This window comes from Excalfactoria chinensis, chromosome 2 (genome assembly GCF_039878825.1).
Source record: "Excalfactoria chinensis isolate bCotChi1 chromosome 2, bCotChi1.hap2, whole genome shotgun sequence".
Lineage (NCBI taxonomy): Eukaryota > Metazoa > Chordata > Aves > Galliformes > Phasianidae > Excalfactoria > Excalfactoria chinensis.
Window position 1 is genome coordinate 66,025,515 of NC_092826.1, and position 22,273 is coordinate 66,047,787.

The following is a 22,273-nucleotide window of genomic DNA, read 5'->3' on the forward strand; positions in this document are numbered from 1 at the left end:
GTCTCTAGTTCAGGTAAACACAACAAATTGATTAATGTTCTTATTAACGTCCTTCAGTCATACAGAAGAGCAGCTCAGAAGAAGATTCAGATCACAAGGGACAGCAGTGTTTAAGGCAATGCTTATTGTAGATGGCAGTCATTAACAAGTTTGCACTGTTAATCTCTGAGGGATTTTTGTCACCAGATTCACCCTAAACTTTCAGTGCAGCAAATCGAGAAGGTAATGCCAGCAGGCCTTCTTATGGAAACAGACTCTCCTTGAAAGGTGGAGACTTTTTTCTAACTTATTTAATTATTATTAAATACTAATTAAGATCCACCACTGTACCAACAGCATCAGTGTGTACACAGTAACTTTAAGAATACTGACAAAAGGAATAATCATCTCATTTCATTACACATTTAATTCTTAATAGCAAGTAGAACAGTGGCATAAAAGCACTAAAACAGACAAAACAAAAATTTCATAGCAGATTCAAGAAGTGCACATGCTACATCTTCATTAATAACATCCTCTAAAGCACGGGCTGAAAAGGCATGGCTACCTCCAAATTACATAAATAATCATGCTATATTACGAACCATATTAACTCTTAGACTATACTCTCACAGGTTAACAAAAAAGAAAGAGGGATAAAAAAACTCACTAATACAGCATCAAGAGTGTTTCAAAGGACACTTTTTACTCGAAGTTCCTAACTTTCTAGTATAAAATTTCTACAAGCAATCCTCCTTTTTTTACATCCCAAACATCAAAATGGAAATTAAATTTGCACAGTGAAAATCATACACATACCTGCTGCAGTGCAGAGATGTCAAACATGCCAATGTTTTGAATTGCTTGAAGGAACACTGGAAGGTTTTCCATTACATGTTGGACTTTATTGAGAAGAGAGCTGATACTAGAGACCACATCCAGTAATGTGTTTAGTACATTGCCCATCTCAGATGGTATCTTATTCTTGGAAGAGAAGGAAAATAGATGACAATATATTTCATATACAAGAATAAATTTTAAACTTTTGATGAAACATTCAAAATTATTTTATTTCTAAACCTGATCATCAAATGTTCCTGCAATGCACATTTAACAAAACTCCCTAGTACTCTCAAATTCACCTAAAGAATTCTATCTAGAAATTCTAGAACTGTCCTACGACAAATTAGAAATTTAAATCCAGATAATATGCTTATAACTGCCAAGCTGTCCTACCCAACTTCCACACTAATGGTATCTGCAACATTCTGCCCACTTAGAATCCAGTGTAAATGATATTTTTTCTTTCAACAGGTTAAGGGTGTCTAGCCCAACAGGTCAATATTTTTAAAATATAATTAAATCTCATGGCCTCTTCAGTTGCTTTAGGAATCGTATTAGAAAACATACTTTACTTTCATACTGTTCCTCCCTTTCCATTTTTAGTATATACTGCCTTTTATATAAAATAATTATGTGCGTTCCAGTCCTTACTTGACAGAAGTTATCTGGCCTTTTGCTGTTGTCACTATGCACATTTTGGCACTGAGAGTTTGCTATCTCTCCTCTGTTTTTATAGGCCATTTTGCTCTATGGCAATGCAAACTGATTAAGTTACCTGCCTATGCATGATAATAAAAAAAAACAATGTAATCCCATTATATACTTCCATCTGTTTCCTCTGTCTTTAATGTATCCACCTGTCTTTGAATAACACACCTTTTACTATAATAATGTCTACTGCTAATATTCTTTCCAGATTTCACCTACATTCATATATTAAAAAAAATTTTAAAAAAAAAAAAAAAAAAAGTAATAAACCTGTATTTGATTAAAAAGTTAGAAGAACTTCCACAATAATTCAGGATGAGCTGACAATTTTTTTTTATTCTGTGCTAGGAATTCAATATGCTTCATTCAAGTTCAGTAAAAAAGAGTATTGTTTTTTCTTCCTTTTTGCCATTCTAGGTTGGCATTCACTCCAGAAAACAGAAATTTAGTTTTGGATGCATTATTTTCTGTTGTTTTTTTGTTGTTGTTTGTTTGAAGTTTCTTTGTCATTTTGTTGTTGTTGTTGTTTTTTAAATAGCTTTAAATTCAGCACATAAAATAAATACTATGCTTGTCAAACAAAATTTTCTTCCTGTCTGTGCTCTGAGTATCTTATTTTCAGTGACCTGAAAGATCTGAAATAACTATCATGAATTCCAACCAATAATTTTGCTCTAACAAGTGGAAACATCTCACTGAAAACCCACATTCAATTCCAGATAATCTACAAATCTAGACACAGCACATATTTGCTGCAGACTTCTTTATCCCCTTCGTTTTAGTTTTGGCACTTTATTATTCCCATTATTTTCCAGGAGTATACAAACACTGTCTCCTAGCACGATCATAAGTTTTCTAGGACTTTTCTACCCAAGTAAATAACTGTAGGGTGTTTTTCAGTTGGATTACACAGAGTGGATTCCAACAGACAAAGCTGTAATTATAATCATTCAGTTGTGTTAGATGTTGTTAAGAACCACAGAGATGTTATGAACCAAAGTTAACTGACTGAGATCACATGAAATATGGGTAGTTTGCCCTTAGAGAGAGAGCCATCCTGAGAGCTGGAAAAACATATTTACATCCTTCCTGAAGAAACCACCTGAATTCCCAGAATGATTACTACAGAAAATAAAATGTGTGCCAGGGTGATATAATTTCATACTAGGAAATAAGTTTGTACTGCACATAATGAGGGGTCCTGTGCTTGTTTTTCATTCCAGCAACATCAGATCAGTGTTTCAAAAGCACAAATTACCAAGTGACTAGTCATATGAACTGCAAACTCTGCAAAAGATTAATAAAGCTAATTCTCAGACCTCTTGTGTTTTTTCTGTTGCTTTCATAATTAGCTCCTCACTGATAATTTTCCTGAGGAAGAGAGATATGAAATACATTAAGATCTACCAACCCTGTTCAACTATGTTTTCTTTGCAGAGCTAAATGAGGACAAAAAGCAGCACACAGCTAGTGCTTGATTCCACAGAAAAGGACATTTGAAACAACAAAACACTATAGATGTTAACTGAACTATTTATCTCTCAGCATGTTTTAGACCACCTTCAAAAGAAAAGCATAGGAAATGAATAATCTTACCATGTAAATTATATGACGTAAGTTCAAATTCTGTATAATCAGTACAAATGTTGTATACAAATCAAGTGCTGGTAAAGAACATAATTCTTCCACTGCCAGGGAAGTTTTGCTGTTTTCAGGTAGCTTGAGCAAGAGGCTAAGTACTTCTTCATCACATCTTTGTGTGAAGGCTACCACAAAGGCACTGTAAAAAACCTATCACAAAGTATGCATATTAAAAGTTTGTCTCTAGCAAATATAATGAGAATTTCTCAAGTAGCGTAGCAATTTGCAGTTCTCAACAAAACTGAAAGAATGAACCGTCCAGCTTTCTATCAGATTGGTATGTTCTCACATTATATTCCTATCAACAGACAAAGTGTGTTTCTTATAAACATTTGTTTTTACTTGTTAACAGGTCAATTATATGCTCATTGATACCTTAAAGCAGGTATATTTAGAATGCTGTCCATATATGTTCTAGCAGATACACCTCTTTGTATCAGAAACACCTGACTATCAAAATGCAAATATGTGAATCACTGTAAAATCAAACAATATGGACTTTTTCAAATCATACACATGGATATAACACTTAAGAATGCCTACATGACACAATCACTCTGAGCCAGCTTGCATTTCTTAGTTCAACACTACTTTGAGGTGTTATTGTTTAACAGAAGAAGGCATAAAAACCTAAGCAGAACTATGGAAAGGCTACACTAAAATTTGCTGAAATAATGATTTTCTTCTAACAAAAATGTCACACAAAGACAAATGCTTACAGCACAGATATAAAAGCAGTTCTTAGCTCCTCTTTCTCCTTCAATGTCTGAAAGAAAGCAAATAGCAGCATATCCGGGAAAATGACAGTTTAGAGACAGTACAGAACTCAGGGCACCATTATAGTACTACCTTGGACAGCATCCACTTGCACTGCCTCCACTTAAAGCTGATAGCAGCACCCAGAGATGGAGATGATTCACAAGAGAATCTAATTAGGACCCACAGTTGGCCTAGATATGCAATTTAATTCTTTAGTTCCTATGAACATTTTAATCTGCAACCTTTTGAATTTCAGACTTTTTGCTATAATTTTGTCATCATAGCATCATGATGCCAAATAATTTTTTGTACTTTTAAATTTTCACTTTTTGTTTGTGCATGTACAGAGACCAGAATATGAGTGTACACGTAATTCTGCCTGTAGCATAAAAAAAATGTATTGATTTGAATTTCCTCTTTTGATGGAAATTTGACTCTGTTATGCAATTTGAAATTCACATCCTCATTCCCACATGAACATCGCAGTTGCACTTCAGTTCTTATCCATTCAGTACTTTATCTACTGGCTGAAGTTCTTCTGAACTCATTTTGCAGCTTTAAGAGTATCAGAGCTATGCCAAACTCTTTATGCTCCATAAATGAATGCTTATAATCTTGAGATTAAAGGTTTTGCATAGTTCTGAAACACAATCCCATTTCAATGAGAATGGCCAGTGCATAATATTGAGGTAGAAAGCTAAGTGCAGCAAGTATGAGCAGCTTACAGGCTCGTTCTTAACATCCCAGAAGCAAGCACAATAGTGCAATACAGTCACAAGTCATATAGAGCTGCACAGGGCCTGTGAGAGTCATTAGTTTTTTTCTGAAAATGGCAACATAAACTATGCTTAGAATAGATAACAGCTTAAAAAATGATTTTTATATTACCACAGGTCTTAAGTGCTCCAGTTGAACAGGAAAAAGATTTAAGTGCATATACATATAAAAAGAATTCCATGTAAATATACAAATGTGAGATGTGTACATGTACCTTAACTCTACATTGTACTTTGCCAGAAAAAAAAGATCATTAGAGAAAAATCATTAGAGAATTCAGTCAATTAGCATTATTATTCCAAAAGATCAAAGGTGCACAGAATCCCATTTAACTGAATCACTTCCAGATGACTTCTCTCATTACCATTTATGGTATCAAAATAACAAGTTAACAATAAAGGCTGCCATACTGCCAAAGGAGTAGAACAAATAATCTGTAAGTAGTCACAACTGTATGAACTGCCTTTTTAATAGCCGCACTTATCATGAGCAAAACTTGCAGTCATTTCTGCAAGTAGAACATCAGTGACATCCAGTGGTTGCTTGATTGACCTGATCAGTTTATGCCAAATCTACCTCCAACTCTTTTCTGTCACACAGGCATTAATGGGAGAGAAACCTGCAGTCAGCAGTTATCATGATTTCTACTGTATGATCACAGGAATCACAGGAAACAACAGCAAAAGTAATACACACAGGCCTTCACTCAGAGAACTTATTCTGTCCACAGTTGACAAGTAAACAAGATAAATACAGGTGAAGCAAAATTCAGGTGAAAAAAACAATGAGGAGCAAACCAAAGAATACAAAACAAATCAGACTACTCTGTACAAGACTCTGGTGTGGGAAGACAAAAACTAACAGGATAGCAAAGCTCAAATACAATGTCAGAACAAAGCAGAACAGTGCTGAGAGTAATGAAGCAGCACAATTTAATTAAGACTGTTGCTACTATAAATTGTTTTAATATTTCCCTTTGTTGTTTGCAAGTCCCAAATCTCACAGACTTCCATGTAGAATTTACAAATGAAAACAGAAGATTCCACACATAATTCATCTTTTGTTTCGATTGGCTCTGGGTTATTGTGTTAATTTAACATGTCTTTTTAATCTTTTACCTTTGAAAAAGAAATATTAGCTTCCAAGATGCTACTGATAGTTTCTTCAGAAATGTTGACAGAGGAAAGAATGTCCAACCTCAACTCAGTAATATTCTGCACATAATCTTTGACTTTCATATCTGGAAGAAAAGAAAAACAGAGCTATCCATCCTACTTCATTAAGTTCCCCAGAGACTGCAGACTCTTCTCTAGATTTTTATATGAGGGGTCATAAAGGGCATTAAAGCTTCATACTGTTTAAGTTACATCTACATCAAATTTAAAGGTTGCTCTCCATAAGGAACATCCCTCAACAGTTTGAAAACTACAACACCATCTTGCAAAATAAAATAAAGAGAAAGTAGTGACTCAAAGTGCTGAAGAAAACCATAACTCACCATTTAAAAGATTAAAATTGCTAAGAAAAGCTACCACAGGATTTTCCGACAACTGTATCTCCCAATTTTCAATCAGTCTGTAATGATAACCATAAATTCACATTTTATCAGAATTAAATCATTGACTTCAGTATGCTTATGAAGTATCATGCACAGTGAAATAGACCTGAAGAAGAAGGTCAGACACATTATGCGTGCACCTACGCAGACCTCCACATGCTGCTTTTATGTAATGCTTACACTATCATATTTCTTCCCTAAATCAGAATGTCATGATGGGAAGATGTCTGATGTTTGCAGTGCTCTACAAACAATGGCTTCAGGAGAAGCACAGGTCTAGTAATGTCTCACTACCATACTTTTTACTGAGCACTGAGTTTTAAAACCTAGAGATGCAAAGTATTCCAGTTACAGATTAATTAACTCTAATTCTAAGCAATAAAGAGCGTACTCACTTCAGAAATTATTTACTATTAAAATACTGGATATATGTCTACAGTCTATAAGAAAAACCCCAATGTCCACATTCCTCCATGTTATCTCAGTTATTCACACAGACCATACAATCCTATTATCAAAATAATCAGACAGACTACAATAGCAACAATTATAAGAGGAGCCACTTCTGACATTAATTTGAAATACAATTAATCTGAAATATGTAGCAGCTGTTTTATTAAGTTACTTAAAATTTATTATTTTCCCTCAAGTAATTAAGCAACTATTTGAAATTATTTGGAGCTCAGTGCTGACAGTTTACGAGCACTCATGAACCAAGAATATTATCTGTAAGTGCTCAGAAAAAGTATGAAGTATCCAGAATTTTGCTAAATAGGAACCCAAATAATCTCTGCATTGTATTTGCTCAATTTTCAGTTACACGAACAAAAAAAGAGACTCTGATGAAAAGTATTTATCCTGTAACTGCAAAATTTAGAATGTGTGCACAAAATAACATTACTAACATGAACCATTTGGGGTACCAAAACATAAAAGGCTTTACTTTTGCAAGCGTCTGTGGATATTTTCCAACATTAATTGACAGTCACAGCTGCCATCAGTGGTATTCTGAAAGGCTCTCAGGAAGCTCTCTAGATTATTAGAAAGTTTCAGGTTTGAATGTGCCATGCTCTCACAGTCTCCCTTGTTGGAAGTCATCCACATTCTTTCAATACTCTGCAAAACACAGCAATCGTTTTGTTAGCAAATTCATGAGGTTGATTATTATTTCTTGACATAGGTAGTCGTGGCAATCTAATAATGCATATTTTCAAATGACAACGTGGATAAAGTACTAGTAATTTACTCACTTCATTTGAAACTGGGCAAAGATTTTCCAGAACCATGGAGTTCTCAAAGATTTGAGTTTTGGAAACAACAAAAATTTTTGTGAATTGACCTAACAGCAAGGGGGTTCATCCCATAACATATATTTCAACATTTTTACTTGTAATTTCATTTCATTAAAATTGTTTTTATTTTAGGCTAACCATTTTCTTATTTTCCATCAACAAACTAAAAAATTCTGGATACCCATATGCAAGAGCTTTCTTGCATCGCACTTTATGTAGTTTTCACTTATTTTTTCTCCTGAATATTCACATTTTTGATCTTGCTTTTTTATTTTTTCAAAAGTTTATCACAGAACAATGGAGATTAGAGAAATATATTTGTTCAGCAAAAGCCTACTCTAAGATCTGAGTGCTGCCTCTTATACCTGTTTACCTTAAAACGATGAATTTCCATTCATGTCAGCAAATCCTCCAGGTAGACAGAATACAGACTAGAAGAGCTATTAAACAAAGACAGAAGATAAATTCTGTACTAAAAGCGTGAAGCTAGTATTCTGTACTTGTGCGTACATGCACAGATGTGCACACATCTGTGTGTGATATCCAAAGGCCTGTTTCTGGCTCTGGATGAATCCAACTAAATGCCAGATGCTACTGCCTCCCAATCAGGATTGCAGGTAATTTCATACACTGTTAAAAGAAATAAAAACACGGACTCCATCTGGCAACCACAATTGCCATTTTTAAATTGAACAGCTCTGTATTTAGCTTGATTTTCCAGCTGTTCCTGTAAAAGTTTTGAAGTATAAGTACACTCTTATTCATGAGATTAGCAGTATCACAAAATTTAAAAGAACTAAAATGGACTTCTGTTTGGTATTGAGTGGCAATTCAGTTATTCTTGTTACTGTAATCCAAGTTATATTTACAGCTTTTAAAGCTCATTAACATAACAAATTCCTTCTGTTTATCACTTTAACATGTCTTAGAACTACACCCATACAAACATCAGCTTCATATAGCCGCATGGGGACAGATCATTTCAAAAGCAAGAGAAAAAAAAAATCATCTGACATTAATCAGATGAGTATAACTCATTCTTTAAACAACACCTATAGGTGTGAAAATTGTTCAAACCTGGTAATGATCTTGAACCAGAGTGATTCCTTCAATTATAGAGATGAATAAGTGACGCATTATGCCATCTTTACACTGTGTAACAACACAGAAAAGGTTGCTAGTGACAACTGGTTCTTCTGTAAGAGAAAGAGTCCAAAGTTTAATCAGTTAAAAATACATATATATTGCCCAGCAAATGAAAAATTATCTGAACAAAAGGGGACAGAGAAAGGTGGATTTATTCTAAAAGCAAATAAACACAAAAGTCTATTGAGTTTAAGGCATTAAGAAATACTTCTGACCAATTTTACTTTCCGTTAGAGGGCAAGAAGGGCTTGTTAGATTAAGTCCCCATTGCTGTTCACCATTACATACATGGCCTTTCTCAATGTGTTCTACTTTAATGCCAACACTAAGTAAGTCAAAGGCAGAATAATACAGAACAATTTGTTGAAGTTATTCAGCTATAGCTAGCCAATCCACTGCCTCAGCAACATTATAATCTACCCATAACCTACACAGAAGCAGGAGGTAAAACTTCCTTTATAAACTTGCTCACTTTTTCATTTCTATTAGATGAACACTGCTTTGTGCCAACTCTTTATCATTAAAAAAAACCAAACAACTACATAACTTCATTCACCTCAGTAATCTAACAGAAAAAAAATCCATTTATCTATATATATATATATAATCCATATATATGTGTGCATATATATATATGTATATATAATCCATATATATATATATTAACCATATATATATATAATCCATATATATATCGGACAAAACCCAAATGCCTATACAGACTTCCACTTGTTCTGTGAGTTGGATCAAGGAAGGAAGGAAGGAAGACGTCCTGGTGTTTTAAAGCAAGCCCAAGAAGCAGAGGAAGAGTACACAGCTAAAAATGATAGAAGAAAGAGGAGCTGCAAGACCTACTGCTTTCACTGAGATTTTGAATCATTATGGTCACTCCAGAAACTATCCCTTCTTGGGATCAAAATCTTTTCTTGTGCCTTTGCTGGTTTCATTTCCCTGCATTAGTATGCTTGTGCTGCTCTGCAACGCCTAAATTAATTCATTTTTATAAAAGTTTTCTAATAGTAAAGTCTTCACAATACAGCTAGCACAGACAGAGATCCAAACAGTCACAAGCATGGTAACCAACCTGAGAAGATTTTAAGAATATTCAAAATGGCAAACTGCAACTTATGCAATAGTAGAACACTAGCAGGTTGTAAATGTTTCTGAAGAATTTGGCATATTTTAGATGCTCTGTGGAAAGATTAATGAGAAAGTGTTATTTTCATAACAAGTGTACCAGAACAAATTTCCAGTGACTACATACAACTGAAATAATTAATGAACCACGGTAGGATTTTAGTATTAATAGTTATGACTAGCAATTAATCCAATATTTGTCTGAACTGTTTCCAAAACAGAACATAGTATTTCCATGGAATTAAAAAACAGGTTTTCATCAAGATAGAACATCAAGTATTTTAGTAATATCGTAACTGTTGTTAAGTTTGTTTTCAGGAACACATTGCTCACAGTACCTGCAAAATTGAGAGCAAAGAGCAGAACACACAACAACTCTGAAAACCAGCATTTTGGAAAATTAAAACACTTCTAGCATTGATTTTCATTTTTCAGTGGATTGGGTTAATAGTATATTTGCATAAAAATGAATCTTAAATGTCTAAACAACGTATTAGTCATGCAACAACTTCATTACACTGATTTTCTGTTAGGCTACACGAGTAGGACCATCAGTCCCATTAGTAAGACCCTGTAGAGCTGTCTGAAGCAACGTTCTCAAGGGATTCACCGAGCATGACATAAATGCAGCAAATCTCATCTAGCAGCACTTCTATTAAATAAGTTGTTAGTAAATGTTTCCCAAAAGGAGAAATCCTCTGCTGCCAGCTTAGATTATATTCAAGAAACATGACAAAACTGATCATGAAGCTGAAGTTTCCTTCAGAAATTACATTTGTCAAACTGAACGCCTTAATATGTACACGTTATGGTTAATACAGATGATTGTGTATAGACATATAAAACTATACATATCAACCATATATTATATATATACTCATATGTTAACTGAAAAACTTAAGATTCATACATGAATATGTATGCATGTATATATATGTGTAAGCACATGTACTATACACATGCCATCTAAGGGACATATTGTGTGCATAAGGCATCATCAAATTTAAGTTACTTTTACTCACTCTTGGTCCCAGTTTTCAAAAGAAGGATCACTCAAAACACCAATAGAAACTTTTTTGTTTTTTTCCCCCCTCACCCCAGTAACTAATAGCTTCCTGAATTTTCTCATCACTAAAGAAAATGAATACATGTGCTGTGATCTGTTTTCTGTTTTTAGGTGCACAAAATTGATTGCTTGAAGAGGTAGTGCAGAAACCTGAGTTACTTCGTGTATGATTTTGGAGCACTTGTTCATTCAAACCCTGAAGCCTAGTCACAAGAAAATGAAGAGTTGGTCAGTTGTAAAAAGTTTGAATGAAACTGTGGTTCGGTTTTCAGAGTTGCAAAGTTTTTAAAGCAACTAGTTTCTTGAAATATTTGATTCTATAATTCCAAAGAAACCACCTTGAGCATCAATACAGATTACTAAGTATATCACAAACTTGAACCATATGACATAATTCAATACAAAATACGTCTAGTGTACACAAAATAACATGAAACAATACTGTTTTACAGCAAGGCACAAAAATGAAATACAACAGCGATTAATAAAAAATTGAGCAAACTACGTAAAGAGTTATTTAGTCACTGCTGGATTTTGACACGTTTAAAGTAGTACATAGAAACTGCTTACCTTAAATCCTTTACTAAAGCTATTTTATTCCTGTTATGTTCCGTGAAATACGGAAAAGTAACTTGCAACATTTCTTGCATGATCTCCAGTGTTCTGTTCTGTGACATAGTAGAAACATTTCCGTATTGTGCATTATCAAAAAATGAATCAATGAAGTCAACTATCTGAAGCTCAGTATAGTTTGCATGCATAGCCTCTTTTATAACAAGAATGTCAGGAACCATACGAAAAAGAAAGTTCTGAAAATCTGAATTAGCAGTGTAAGTAGTATTCAATATTTCTCTACGAAGATGATCAACAAACAACATACCAGTGTAATCTTCTTTAGACTTATTTTGGAATAGTTCTAGAAAGTCAATAATGTCTTTAACAACCAGCAGTAGATCTGATGATTTTTCATTAGCCATAAGAAGGACTAGAGGTCGCATCACTTTAGAATAGTTTTGATTATTACACTCACACAGAAAGCTGTTCATAATCTCTTGTATGTCTTCAAGCTTTCTTAACACAGCCTCTACAGATGATGTATTAAACTGCTGAATTAACACATCAAGAGTCACTGAAGAGGGCTGTCCAGTGGCTAACCTTAATAACTGAAACTCTTGGTCTAGCACTGCAAGTGACTTTCTCATGTTAAAATTCAACAAGTCTTCCACACTTTTAATTACAGGAAACCAGATGTTCTCAATGTTCTCAGATATATTGCTGTTTCCATTTAAAGATGATAATACCATAAGCACTGAGTAAGCTTCGTTTCCAAAGGAAGACAGAGTCATTAAAGACTGAACTACAGAAAGAAAAGAATAGACAGCTTCCGTATTCAAGAATCCAGAAATTTCACTTGTCATGTTCTTGACATAAGGAAAAACAGTCTCTATAAGTGATATTCTTGAGTGCCTGTTCCAGCTTAAACCACCATAGAGATCATTCAGCTGTTCAAGAACATATTCAGACATCTCCATTTCTGCTGCTGGCATACTACTCAGAGTTTCTATGATTTGTAAAGCCTCTTTTCTCTTTGATGTGGAGGAACAGTTCACAGTTGAGTTTGTATTATTTGCCTGCAGAGGCACAGCATAGAGGTATAGCTCATCCCAAAAAGCCAGCAGTTCTTTAAGAAGTGAACTGTTTATATGATGGAGCTCAGAAAACTTTAAAAGAATAGAGTTCCATTCCTTAATATGATGAAAAAAGCAAGTGAGATTGTGAGTAATATCAGTCTGAACATCTTCCATAGTGCACAAGAAACTGTCATTCAGAGTAATGAGTTTCAGTTGTTTGATGATTTGTAAGACTGCATTGTGATTCAGAGAAAAATTACAAGGTTTGGAAGTAGGATCACTCTGAGGTGTTACTGTTGTGGGAATCCAGCAGAATTCTGCAGAGAAACAAACTGAGACTTCTGCATGTTCATCAGGCACATCTGCCAGCATCTCTAGTAACATTAGTAGACTTTCTACTTGATTAGAGATTTCTTCTTCAGTAAACATTGGCATTTTTGCTTCTTGAGTCAATACAAAAGTATACACTTCAGCTAATGCTTCTGTGATGTTTCCATGAGCTAGACTTTCCATAAGGCTGATGACATCAAGGAGCAGATGGAACATCTCTTCTACATCAGAGAGATCCTCTTGAAAAAGTTGCACGATGTGCCATAAGCCAGTCAAATTCCAATTACATGAATTGTTCTCAAATGCATCCCACCAGTCTATTAACATTTCTAACTCAGAACTCTCAATAAGCAGAGGTTTGATATTTTTAAAGAAATTGTCCAAACTTATCTGGGCTTGTTTGAATTGACTTATCAAGAACTCAATATCCATGTTCTTCAGATTTTGCACCAGGGTTATCATGTGCTCTAGAAACATTCTATCATCTCTTACTGGAAAACTAGTAAGGTTAGAAGACTTGAAAATTTTGAGTGCCTTCCTTACCAGTTTGCCATTCAGAGCTGCTTTTTCCATCAGTCTCTCAAGAAACACGTTGTATTTACCCTGCAATTCATGGGGCAAGTTTAAGTTGAATTTATTGAGTTTACTAATCACAGTTTCAAAGGTCGCCATCAGCGGTCCAATATTTTTCTCATCAATCTCAATATCCAAAGGAGAGAAGCTGCTTTCTTGCATTTCAGAAGTTTTATTTTTGAGAAGATGTTTAATTTCTGACAAAAGTTCTATTGAGGAAAGCAGAACACCATGGAAGGGATTAAGGAATGTCCTTAAAGTGCTGTCAGATCCCTGCATTGAGTGATTGAAATGGGTATCATTTGCTGTATACCATGAGTGACCTATTAAGTTATTCACAGCCATTTGTATTAGTCCTCCAGAATTATTTAAGAATGTAAAAATATATTCAAGCACATTTGTGTCATTTTGTACAGTAAATTCAGGGAGAACAACTTCTAAAGTTCTTGTTATAATATTGAAATAAACATTTGCACAAATCACATCAGAACCAGTTACAGAGCACTCAGGAATCGTGAAATTGAAAATCAAATTAAGGAAATCCACAACATTTTTTAGCTTAGCGTCTGTCTCAGTGTTTCCCAGAGATTTCAGTAGAAATAAAATATGTTTTGCACTTTCAAGGCGAGAAGGTGACTTGTATTTTTCACTAAGATAACGAAGTCCGTGGATCCACCCATCACAATCCTCTACTCCATTTATTACACTGTAAGATTTGAGAAAGGAATGAATATGGTATGAAAAATTCACTTGTGAATAGTCTATGTTTTTCAGAGTACTGTCAAAAATTAATTTTGTAATATTCTGGAAAACACTGGCACAAACCAAATATTTATCTAGAGGTGCAAATGTTAAGAAAGCAGCAGCATCCTTTAACTCAGCAAAAACAAATCCAAGTTCCTTTTGGGAGAGTTTGAGAATAGTAGAAAGTGAATTCCCAATGGAAAACTCACTGGAACTACTTTCTCCCTCAGATCCCCCTGAGATAAATGTATTAAGCCATGAACTCAAAACATCTCTGTTAACAACCTTTAGTACAGATTGCTGCAATTCAGTTATCACATCTTCAATCATTTCTAAAGCATCATCTGAACTGTTACCTTTAAGTGAGCTTGCAGCATCAATTGCATTTGCAAAAACACTTTGAATTACAGAGAGGTAAGTTTCAAAATCTTTCCAGTCACTTGAATCACCACCTTCAACTATCGTTTTCAACAGATTCAGTGCTGATGTAGCTTCAACAATAGCCACAGTTGTTTTATTGCACAGTTCAATATGAGTTGTATTTAAAAAGCCATCCGAGAGGTTTCTCAGATCATTTCTTAGATAGATAAAAAAGGTTGAATTCAAATTTAAGATTTTGGATGTTTCTTCAAAAATCTCTGTCCAGGTTTGAAGCCATGTAAAAGTGCAATGCAAAGCAGAATACACACTTACCTTATCTTCCAGTTTTGTTATACTATACAAAACACTGTCCAGTGGAAGTAGGAGATTGTAAACCTCTGCTGAATCATTTACAGAAGTGATGTTTGATAGATAAAAACCAATGCACCCTTTATTTACAGTGCATTCTGGGGAGATGTCAAAAAATTGTTCCAAATAACAGAAGTCAGCTGCTTCAAGGTCTTCATCTAAAAATAAGGTTTTAACGCTGCTCAGAATATTATGGACAACTTGCAAATCCTTTTTGCCTTCCTGTACAAAAGACCGGGCCTGAAATTCTGTGTAATTGTAAAAGGTCAGTAATTTCTCACAGAGTGACTTAGTGGTGAAGTTCCAGAGAAGATCAAAAGTTTCAGATAGAAAATCAGAAACCCGGTCCATGTCTTGCAAATCATTCCATGTTTGAAAGGATGAAATATCTTTTGAGGTGTTATAAAGAAACATTAACAAAGTGTTATTGCTCTCAGCATTTAAGAGCAGATCAGCATTCTGATACAAAGAAAAAAGTATCTGAAAAAGAGAGTCTACGCTACTACTGTTTAATTTTTGAATGTCATTAAAGAAATTGGGAACAATTTTGCCTAACTCTTGTACTTTATGTATAAAAGTTGCATTTGAGAGCAATGAAAAGGAGGTATTACTCACTCCATGACCGATACTGAAAGATTCATTGTCAGCAAATGATAATATCTCATAGAGGTTCCTTAGAAAGTTTTCACTTATGTATTTTAGATGGTTCAGTGTAGGACTATTTAAATCTTGCCAATCAGTTAGAATATTTTTGAGCAATTGCATGCTTCTATCAAGACTTTTCTCATTTTCTGTAACAGAAAATATAAATCTAGATAAAGTCTCCAGTACCTCCTCAACTTCCACTTGACTTACGTGAGAAAACCTAGAGTCAAGTTCATGGGACACATTTTTCACCATTTGCCAGAAAAAATCTGTCTTCTCCTTCATCCAAAATCTCAGACGAGCCTGTACATTTTTTTGTATTTCATTATAGAGTTCAGAAACTGCAAGTGAGACATTTATGATGGATTCCTCCCCTTTCATCCACATAATCACTTTACTCAAGGCAGCTTCCATTAGAGATTGGATGCTTGAAAGAGCTGAGAAGTCAAACATTACAATTTCTTCTATGACTTCTGCAAGATGTAAAATGTCATCCATTTCTTTTTCACTTGAAATCCATACATTCTCTTCTGTCTCCAAGAACTCCTTTATAAATGTTAAATTCCTGAAATATTAAGCACAATTGTTTTTTCTCATTAGTTACCTAACAGGCAGATAAGATTTGATTAAATAAATACACAAAAAAATAATTGTAGAAAATATTTGTATTTACTTAAGTCAAAGAAGAATCAATTATCGTTTCAATAGCAGTCAAAAAGTAATTACTGTAAGACCTGAAATAGCTTAACTGATGACCATTTTGGTTTTCAAAAATGGCAGAAAAACATGAGAAGTCACAGACATTCAAATTAAAACCTGAATACGTTACATCTAGGTTACAAAAGAGTGCATTTATCAGCAATTATAATCAAGCGTGTAAACCACAAAGAGTCAAACACCTTTTGTTTTAAGTACCTCACATGTTCTGAGGTAAAGGATAGCTTCTTCTAAGTACATTCTTTTAGTACTTAGAAGCAGGAAGCCAGACATACAGCATTTAAAATGCTTGTGAAATTAAAGGGGGCCAAGACAGCTGGATGCTCAACAAGGCGGCACAGGAGCAGGCTGCCCACGAGCTGCAAAATGAGACAGCAGGGAAGAAGACCAACATGGATGAATAGGGAGCTATTCTTGAGGCTCTGGGAGAAAAAGAGAATCTACCTCCTGTGGAAGAAAGGACAGGCAACTCAGAAAGAGTACAGAGAAGTTGTTAAGATGCGTACAGAGTAAATCAGAAAGGCAAAAGCCCACCTTGAAGTCAACCTGGCTGCTGAGGGAAAAAGTAACAAGAAACTATCTTACAAATGCATCAACAGTAAGAGGAGAACTAAGGAGAATCTCCATCCTTTACAGGATGAGGCTGGGAATGTGACCACTGAGAATAAAGAAAAGACAGAGGTTCTTAATGCCTTCTTTACATCTGTCTTAAAGGTCAGACCAGTTATCCTCAGGGTACTCCACTCTCTGACCTGGTAGTCTCTGCTGGGGAGCAGACAAAACCCCTGACGATTCAGGAGGAAACAGTCAGAGACCTACTGCTCCAGACGGACTGCCACGAGTCCATGGGGCCAGATGAGATTCACCAAAGAGCGCTGAGGGAACTGGTGGAGGTGACAGCTGGGCCAATTTCCATTATCTATCAGTGTTCCTTGTTGATTGGTGAGGTCCCAGAAGACTAAAGGCTTGCCAACATGACTCCCATCTACAAGAAGGGTTGTAAGGAGGACTTGGGGAACTACAGGCCTGTTAGACTGACCTCGGTGCCAGGGAGGGTTATGGAGCAGATTTTCCTGAGGGAGATCAGACTGCATGTGCAGGACAACAGGGGGATCAGGCCCAGCCAGCATGGATTCACAAAGGGCAGGTTCTGCTTGACCAACCTGATCTCCTTCTATGATCTAGTGACACATCGTCTGGTGGACAAGGGAAAGGCTGTTGATATGGTCTACCTAGACTTCAGCAAAGCCTTTGACACTGTCTCCCACAGTATTCTCCCGCAGAAGCTGGCAGCCCGTGGCTGATGACAGGTACACCCTTGGCTGGGTAAGGAACTGGCTGGAGGGCCAGAGAGTGGAGGTGAATGGAACTAAATCCAACTGGCAACTGATCACGAGCGGTGTTCCCCAGGGGTTGGTGCTGGGGTCTGTCCTCTTCAACATGTTTACTGATGACCTGGATGAAGGCACTGAGTGCACCCTCAGTAAGTTTGTAGAGGAAACCAAGTTGGCTGGAAGCATTGATCTGCCTGGGGATGATGAGGCCCTACAGAGAGATCTGGGCAGGCTGGATAGCTGGGCTGAAACCAATGGGATGAGGTTCAACAAGACCAAATGCCAGGTCCTGTACTTTGGCCACAACAACGCCAAGCAGTGCTACAGGCTCAGGGCAAAGTGGCTGGAAGACTGTGTAGAGGAAATGGACCTGGGGGTATTGATTGATGCTCCGCTGAACATGAGCCAGCAGTGTGCCCCGATCAGAAGGCCAAGGGCATCCTGGCTTGCATCAGAAACAGTATTGCCAGCAGGAACAAGGAAGCAATTACCTCTCTGTACTCGACTATGTGAGGCTGAACCTCGAGTACTGTGTCCAGTTTTGAGCCCCTCACTGCAAGGAAGACATTGAGGCCCTGGAATGTGTTTAAAGAAGGACAACAAAGCTGGTGAGGGGTCTGGAGCACAGGCCTTATGAGGAACAGCTGAAGGAGCTGGGATGATTCAGTTTGGAAAAGAGGAGGCTCAGGGGAGTCATTATTGCTCTCTATAACTATCTGAGGGGAGGTATCTGTGAGCTGGGGGGTTGAGCCTCTTCTCTCAAGTAACTGGTGATAAGATCAAAGGGAATGATTTCAAGCTGTGCCAGGAGAGATTTGGGCTGGACCTTAGGAAATACTACTTCTCTGAAAGACTGGTTAGGCAGTGGAATGGGCTGCCCAGGGAGGTGGTGGAGTCACCAACCCTGGAGGTGTTCAAGGAGCATTTGGATGTTGTGTTGAGAGACATGGTCTAGTAAGAGCATTATTTACACTGCTTCCAAGTAACACTGAACAGCACCAGCTATTTGGAAGAAAAAGGCACAGAAACTATGTTTAAGAATTACAAGCGTCCAAAGTAAAGATGGGGTAATGATTCCACAGCTAAAGAAATTGAATTGACAAGTTAAACCTTACCGTGCCCATGAAATAAATGAGGAATAATCTGGTAAATCTTGCAGAAATACTAATAAATAATGACCTAAGATAGTCTCCAAACCGAGCTTTTGTCTAGAACATAGAGATGCATCTACTCCACCTGCAAAAAAAAAAAAAGAAAAGAAAAGAAAGAAATATTTCAATACCAAAAGACAGATCAAGAAAACTTCATGAAGAACTATCATCTTACACTGAAACGGCCTGAAAGACTTCTAACAAACCTAACAAACATAGTAGGACTTACATTTCTCTCACTGCAGATAGTCATTAAAATAAATGTTAAAAGAATGAAATAGGCAATTTTTAGTAAAGGATTGTCTTAATTCTACTGGGTTATTCAAACAGTATTTTTCAGTATTTTCAGAATTTTTCTCCTTGGAATTAATTAAAAAAAAAAAAAAAGAATCAGTCCTGTGAAAATCAGTTATCAGTACCTAGAAATCCAAAATACCCATTTTTACCACAAAACATTCAACAGAATAAAACAAATATTTTACCAGAAATGAATCTAAAATTGCAAAAATCTCTCCCAATCCTTTGGAGACATCTGAGAATTTTTCATAAAAAGTTTTCTTTCTGATTAAATAAGAAAAAAACTAATATATATTATAATATATAATAAGTTAACAGCAGATGAGTCAGGACATATGAAACAATACAGGATGGGGTGTAGGAAATCAAGGACGAAATCACTGACTAATTTGAAACCAGTCCAGGAACATCACTACATAGCGGCCAGCTCACTTGGTCTTCTGTTTACATGCTGCAAAAAAAGAGACTCCAACCAGGCTCAACCAGTTTGAATTTTCTCAGCAGAAATGAATGATCTAAAAAAATTTCCATCCAGCACTAAAAATTACAAATGCTTTCCCAAGTCAGACTCAATACATTACAAGGTTTTTGTTTTTGCTTGCAGTTTGCTCATTTGGTGAAATTACTGAAAACAGAAACACAGTTTTAGAAGTGTAAAAATTATCAACTTGTCCCTTTCTGAGAAATACTGTCCTCTACAGTAAACATAAAACAATCAGAATAAACCCTTGTGCAGTGAAGTAAATGTTTACTTACCAAACTGATCTCCTGTAGAGCCTGCTTCCTCATCTGTATACTGAGCTACCTCACACATCCACTGGATAATTACTGTTAAATACTTCCAGTATGGGTTTTCCTCAAAAGTAAGAAAAAATTCTTCAAGGGTAATATTAATTCTGAAGTGACACAGAGAACCAGAATAGTGTGGTTAATCCAATGATTTCTCTACTGAAAATTAGCTTGAGAATACATGCAGTTTCTCTGCAAACCTTTAACTAAACTTATTACTATTTTATGCACATGGACAGTGCTATTGACTTCAGAAAATAATTGAAGCAAATAGGCCAATGTTCAGGCCACATTCCTTTTCCCATTTCTTTACTGTAGCAGCACAGTTATTATGCCACTCTAAGCACAACTTTATCACCACACAGAGGTTTTTGAACAGAAAGAAATCCTAAAATGCTTTTTATGAGACATCAACAAGGTTCTCTTAAAGTAGCATTTTGAAATTGAAAACAATACCAAGAAATGTTGTTTCTTGTCCTGGGTATGCCTTTGCATTAATCAGCAAACAGAACACCCTGAATAACAAAAGCAAGCAATCACAAAGCATTTCTTGCTCTTCATTATTACTTAAACACAAACTTCCACTCCCAGGAGCCTCTTAGCTCTACTAGTACTTTTGATGCTCATAAAATAAAATGTAAAACTACTGGTCTTGCTGGAAATTTCAAATGTACTTAGAAACACAGGAAGCAATCAACCAGCATCCAACAGCAAAAGGGACAAAATGTAGTATAAAATTTGCTACAGTTTAAGCAATATTAATTCTATTATTATTATATTGTCTATTAATATTTCTGGATTTAATCTCTGCTGCCAATTCAGTTCATGGAATTTCTCACAGATTCTTGTATGCTTAGACCTAATGTTACCATTACTTTAATAGTAAATTCCTCTGTTAAGTTTTTCACACATGTCAGTAATCCAGGCAAATTTGTGAGAAGACAGCTAAGTTTGTGATCTTGGTCATCTTTCCACAGTAAACATAACTCCACATTAATGGCATGATGCTAAGCAAGAGTAATGATATCGTATTCTATTTTAAAGCAATTTATTGATACAGAGATCTGTTTATCATAAACAGATGTTTAATCCTATTAGCTATTCATTTATTCATTGTAATACCTTATTCCTTTCTGGAATCAGTACCTTTATGTACATCTGAGAGATACATACAGTGAGAAAAGAAGCTGTTCCTCACAAGAGCTGAAATGGACATCCTCTGTGCTCAGCAACGGATTAGTCTCACAGTAATAAGCATAATTTTCAGCTAGCTCTTCTATTTCTTGCCATCCCAAATAGTCATCCACTACTGAATCTGGCAGGTTCTGTTGTCCCTGAGTTAACTTCTGCAGAAGCAGGACCTTTGATGGTAAACAGAGCAATAGTGTGAAACCAGGAAAAGGCAAACTCTCCTGAGATATTGGTCTTGATTATTGGATTTTTTGCAACAGTGTTCATGGAATCCAGCATAAAACATGTTTAATGTGCAGGGTTTCAATTCTTCTCTTTTTTTTCCTGGAAACCACAGCTATGTAATTTGTATTAAACATCAGAATTACCCCCACAGGACCATGTGTACTTCTTCCCCAGGCACATTCTAATCAGTTTAAGTAATCAGTTACACTCACTCATTAATAGTAAACACCGAGCAGCAAACTATAGCCCTCATTAATTTATGCCACTTTGTAATCCCAATATAAATAAGACACTGCAAACAGAATTTAAACAAGAAGAATTCAGAAATACTTACAGCTTCCCTTAGTGACTGGAGCTGGTTGCTTTGCTTGAAAGCCTCCTCAGAGCCATTGCCAGTGCACATATATATGGCTAAATTATCAGTGGAATCAGAAATCTGTGGATGCCTGAGGGCCTTCCCAAACATTGTAAGCACATCAGCACAGACATAGGAAGAGTTGCTCATCAATATCTAAAATGTAGTGAATATACTGCCATTTTAAAAATGCATTAGAGGATAAAGTAACAGATTTAATTAACATTCCATTTTAACTTCTCACAACTGAATATAAAATTTAGAAGACCAAAAGAAGTGCAAAGTTGGACTAAAGTGCTGCAAAATGAGAAGTTAGATACTCTACTTAGCAAGTAGTATACACCCCCAAAATAACCCTGTGCCACCTTATGGGAGCTAATATACAGACAACAAATGACAGCATACCTGTTTTAGCTCCACAAAAAGCATTTTGATATCCAGATGAACAGATTCATTTCTTTGAGTAAAGGGAACCAGTTTCTCCAGGCTACGTAAAGCTTCTGTAAGACAGTTCCCCATCACCACATACAAAAAATATGTAACCTACAGAGTGATTCAGGGGTAGGAAAGTAAACTACGCATGACAAGGTTTGAAAAACACAGCAGTTGGAGAGTCAAAAGTTCCAAGCTGATTAAGATGATGCTGTAGCCCAAAG

The 22,273-nt window shown here is 35.8% G+C and overlaps 1 protein-coding gene across 1 annotated transcript in view; it reads right to left on the reverse strand.

The window, feature by feature from the left end:
• The window catches only part of ABCA13 (ATP binding cassette subfamily A member 13), a 169,735-nt gene that overhangs the window by 122,918 nt on the left and 24,544 nt on the right, over window positions 1–22,273 (reverse strand). The window contains exons 11-18 of the mRNA XM_072328092.1: window positions 11,477–16,123; window positions 9,788–9,894; window positions 8,635–8,753; window positions 7,209–7,381; window positions 6,206–6,282; window positions 5,826–5,947; window positions 3,127–3,321; window positions 799–963 (exon numbers count right to left, since the gene is read on the reverse strand). Of these exons, the coding sequence (XP_072184193.1) occupies window positions 799–963; window positions 3,127–3,321; window positions 5,826–5,947; window positions 6,206–6,282; window positions 7,209–7,381; window positions 8,635–8,753; window positions 9,788–9,894; window positions 11,477–16,123 (5,605 nt within the window). The remainder of the gene's footprint in view (window positions 1–798; window positions 964–3,126; window positions 3,322–5,825; window positions 5,948–6,205; window positions 6,283–7,208; window positions 7,382–8,634; window positions 8,754–9,787; window positions 9,895–11,476; window positions 16,124–22,273) is intronic.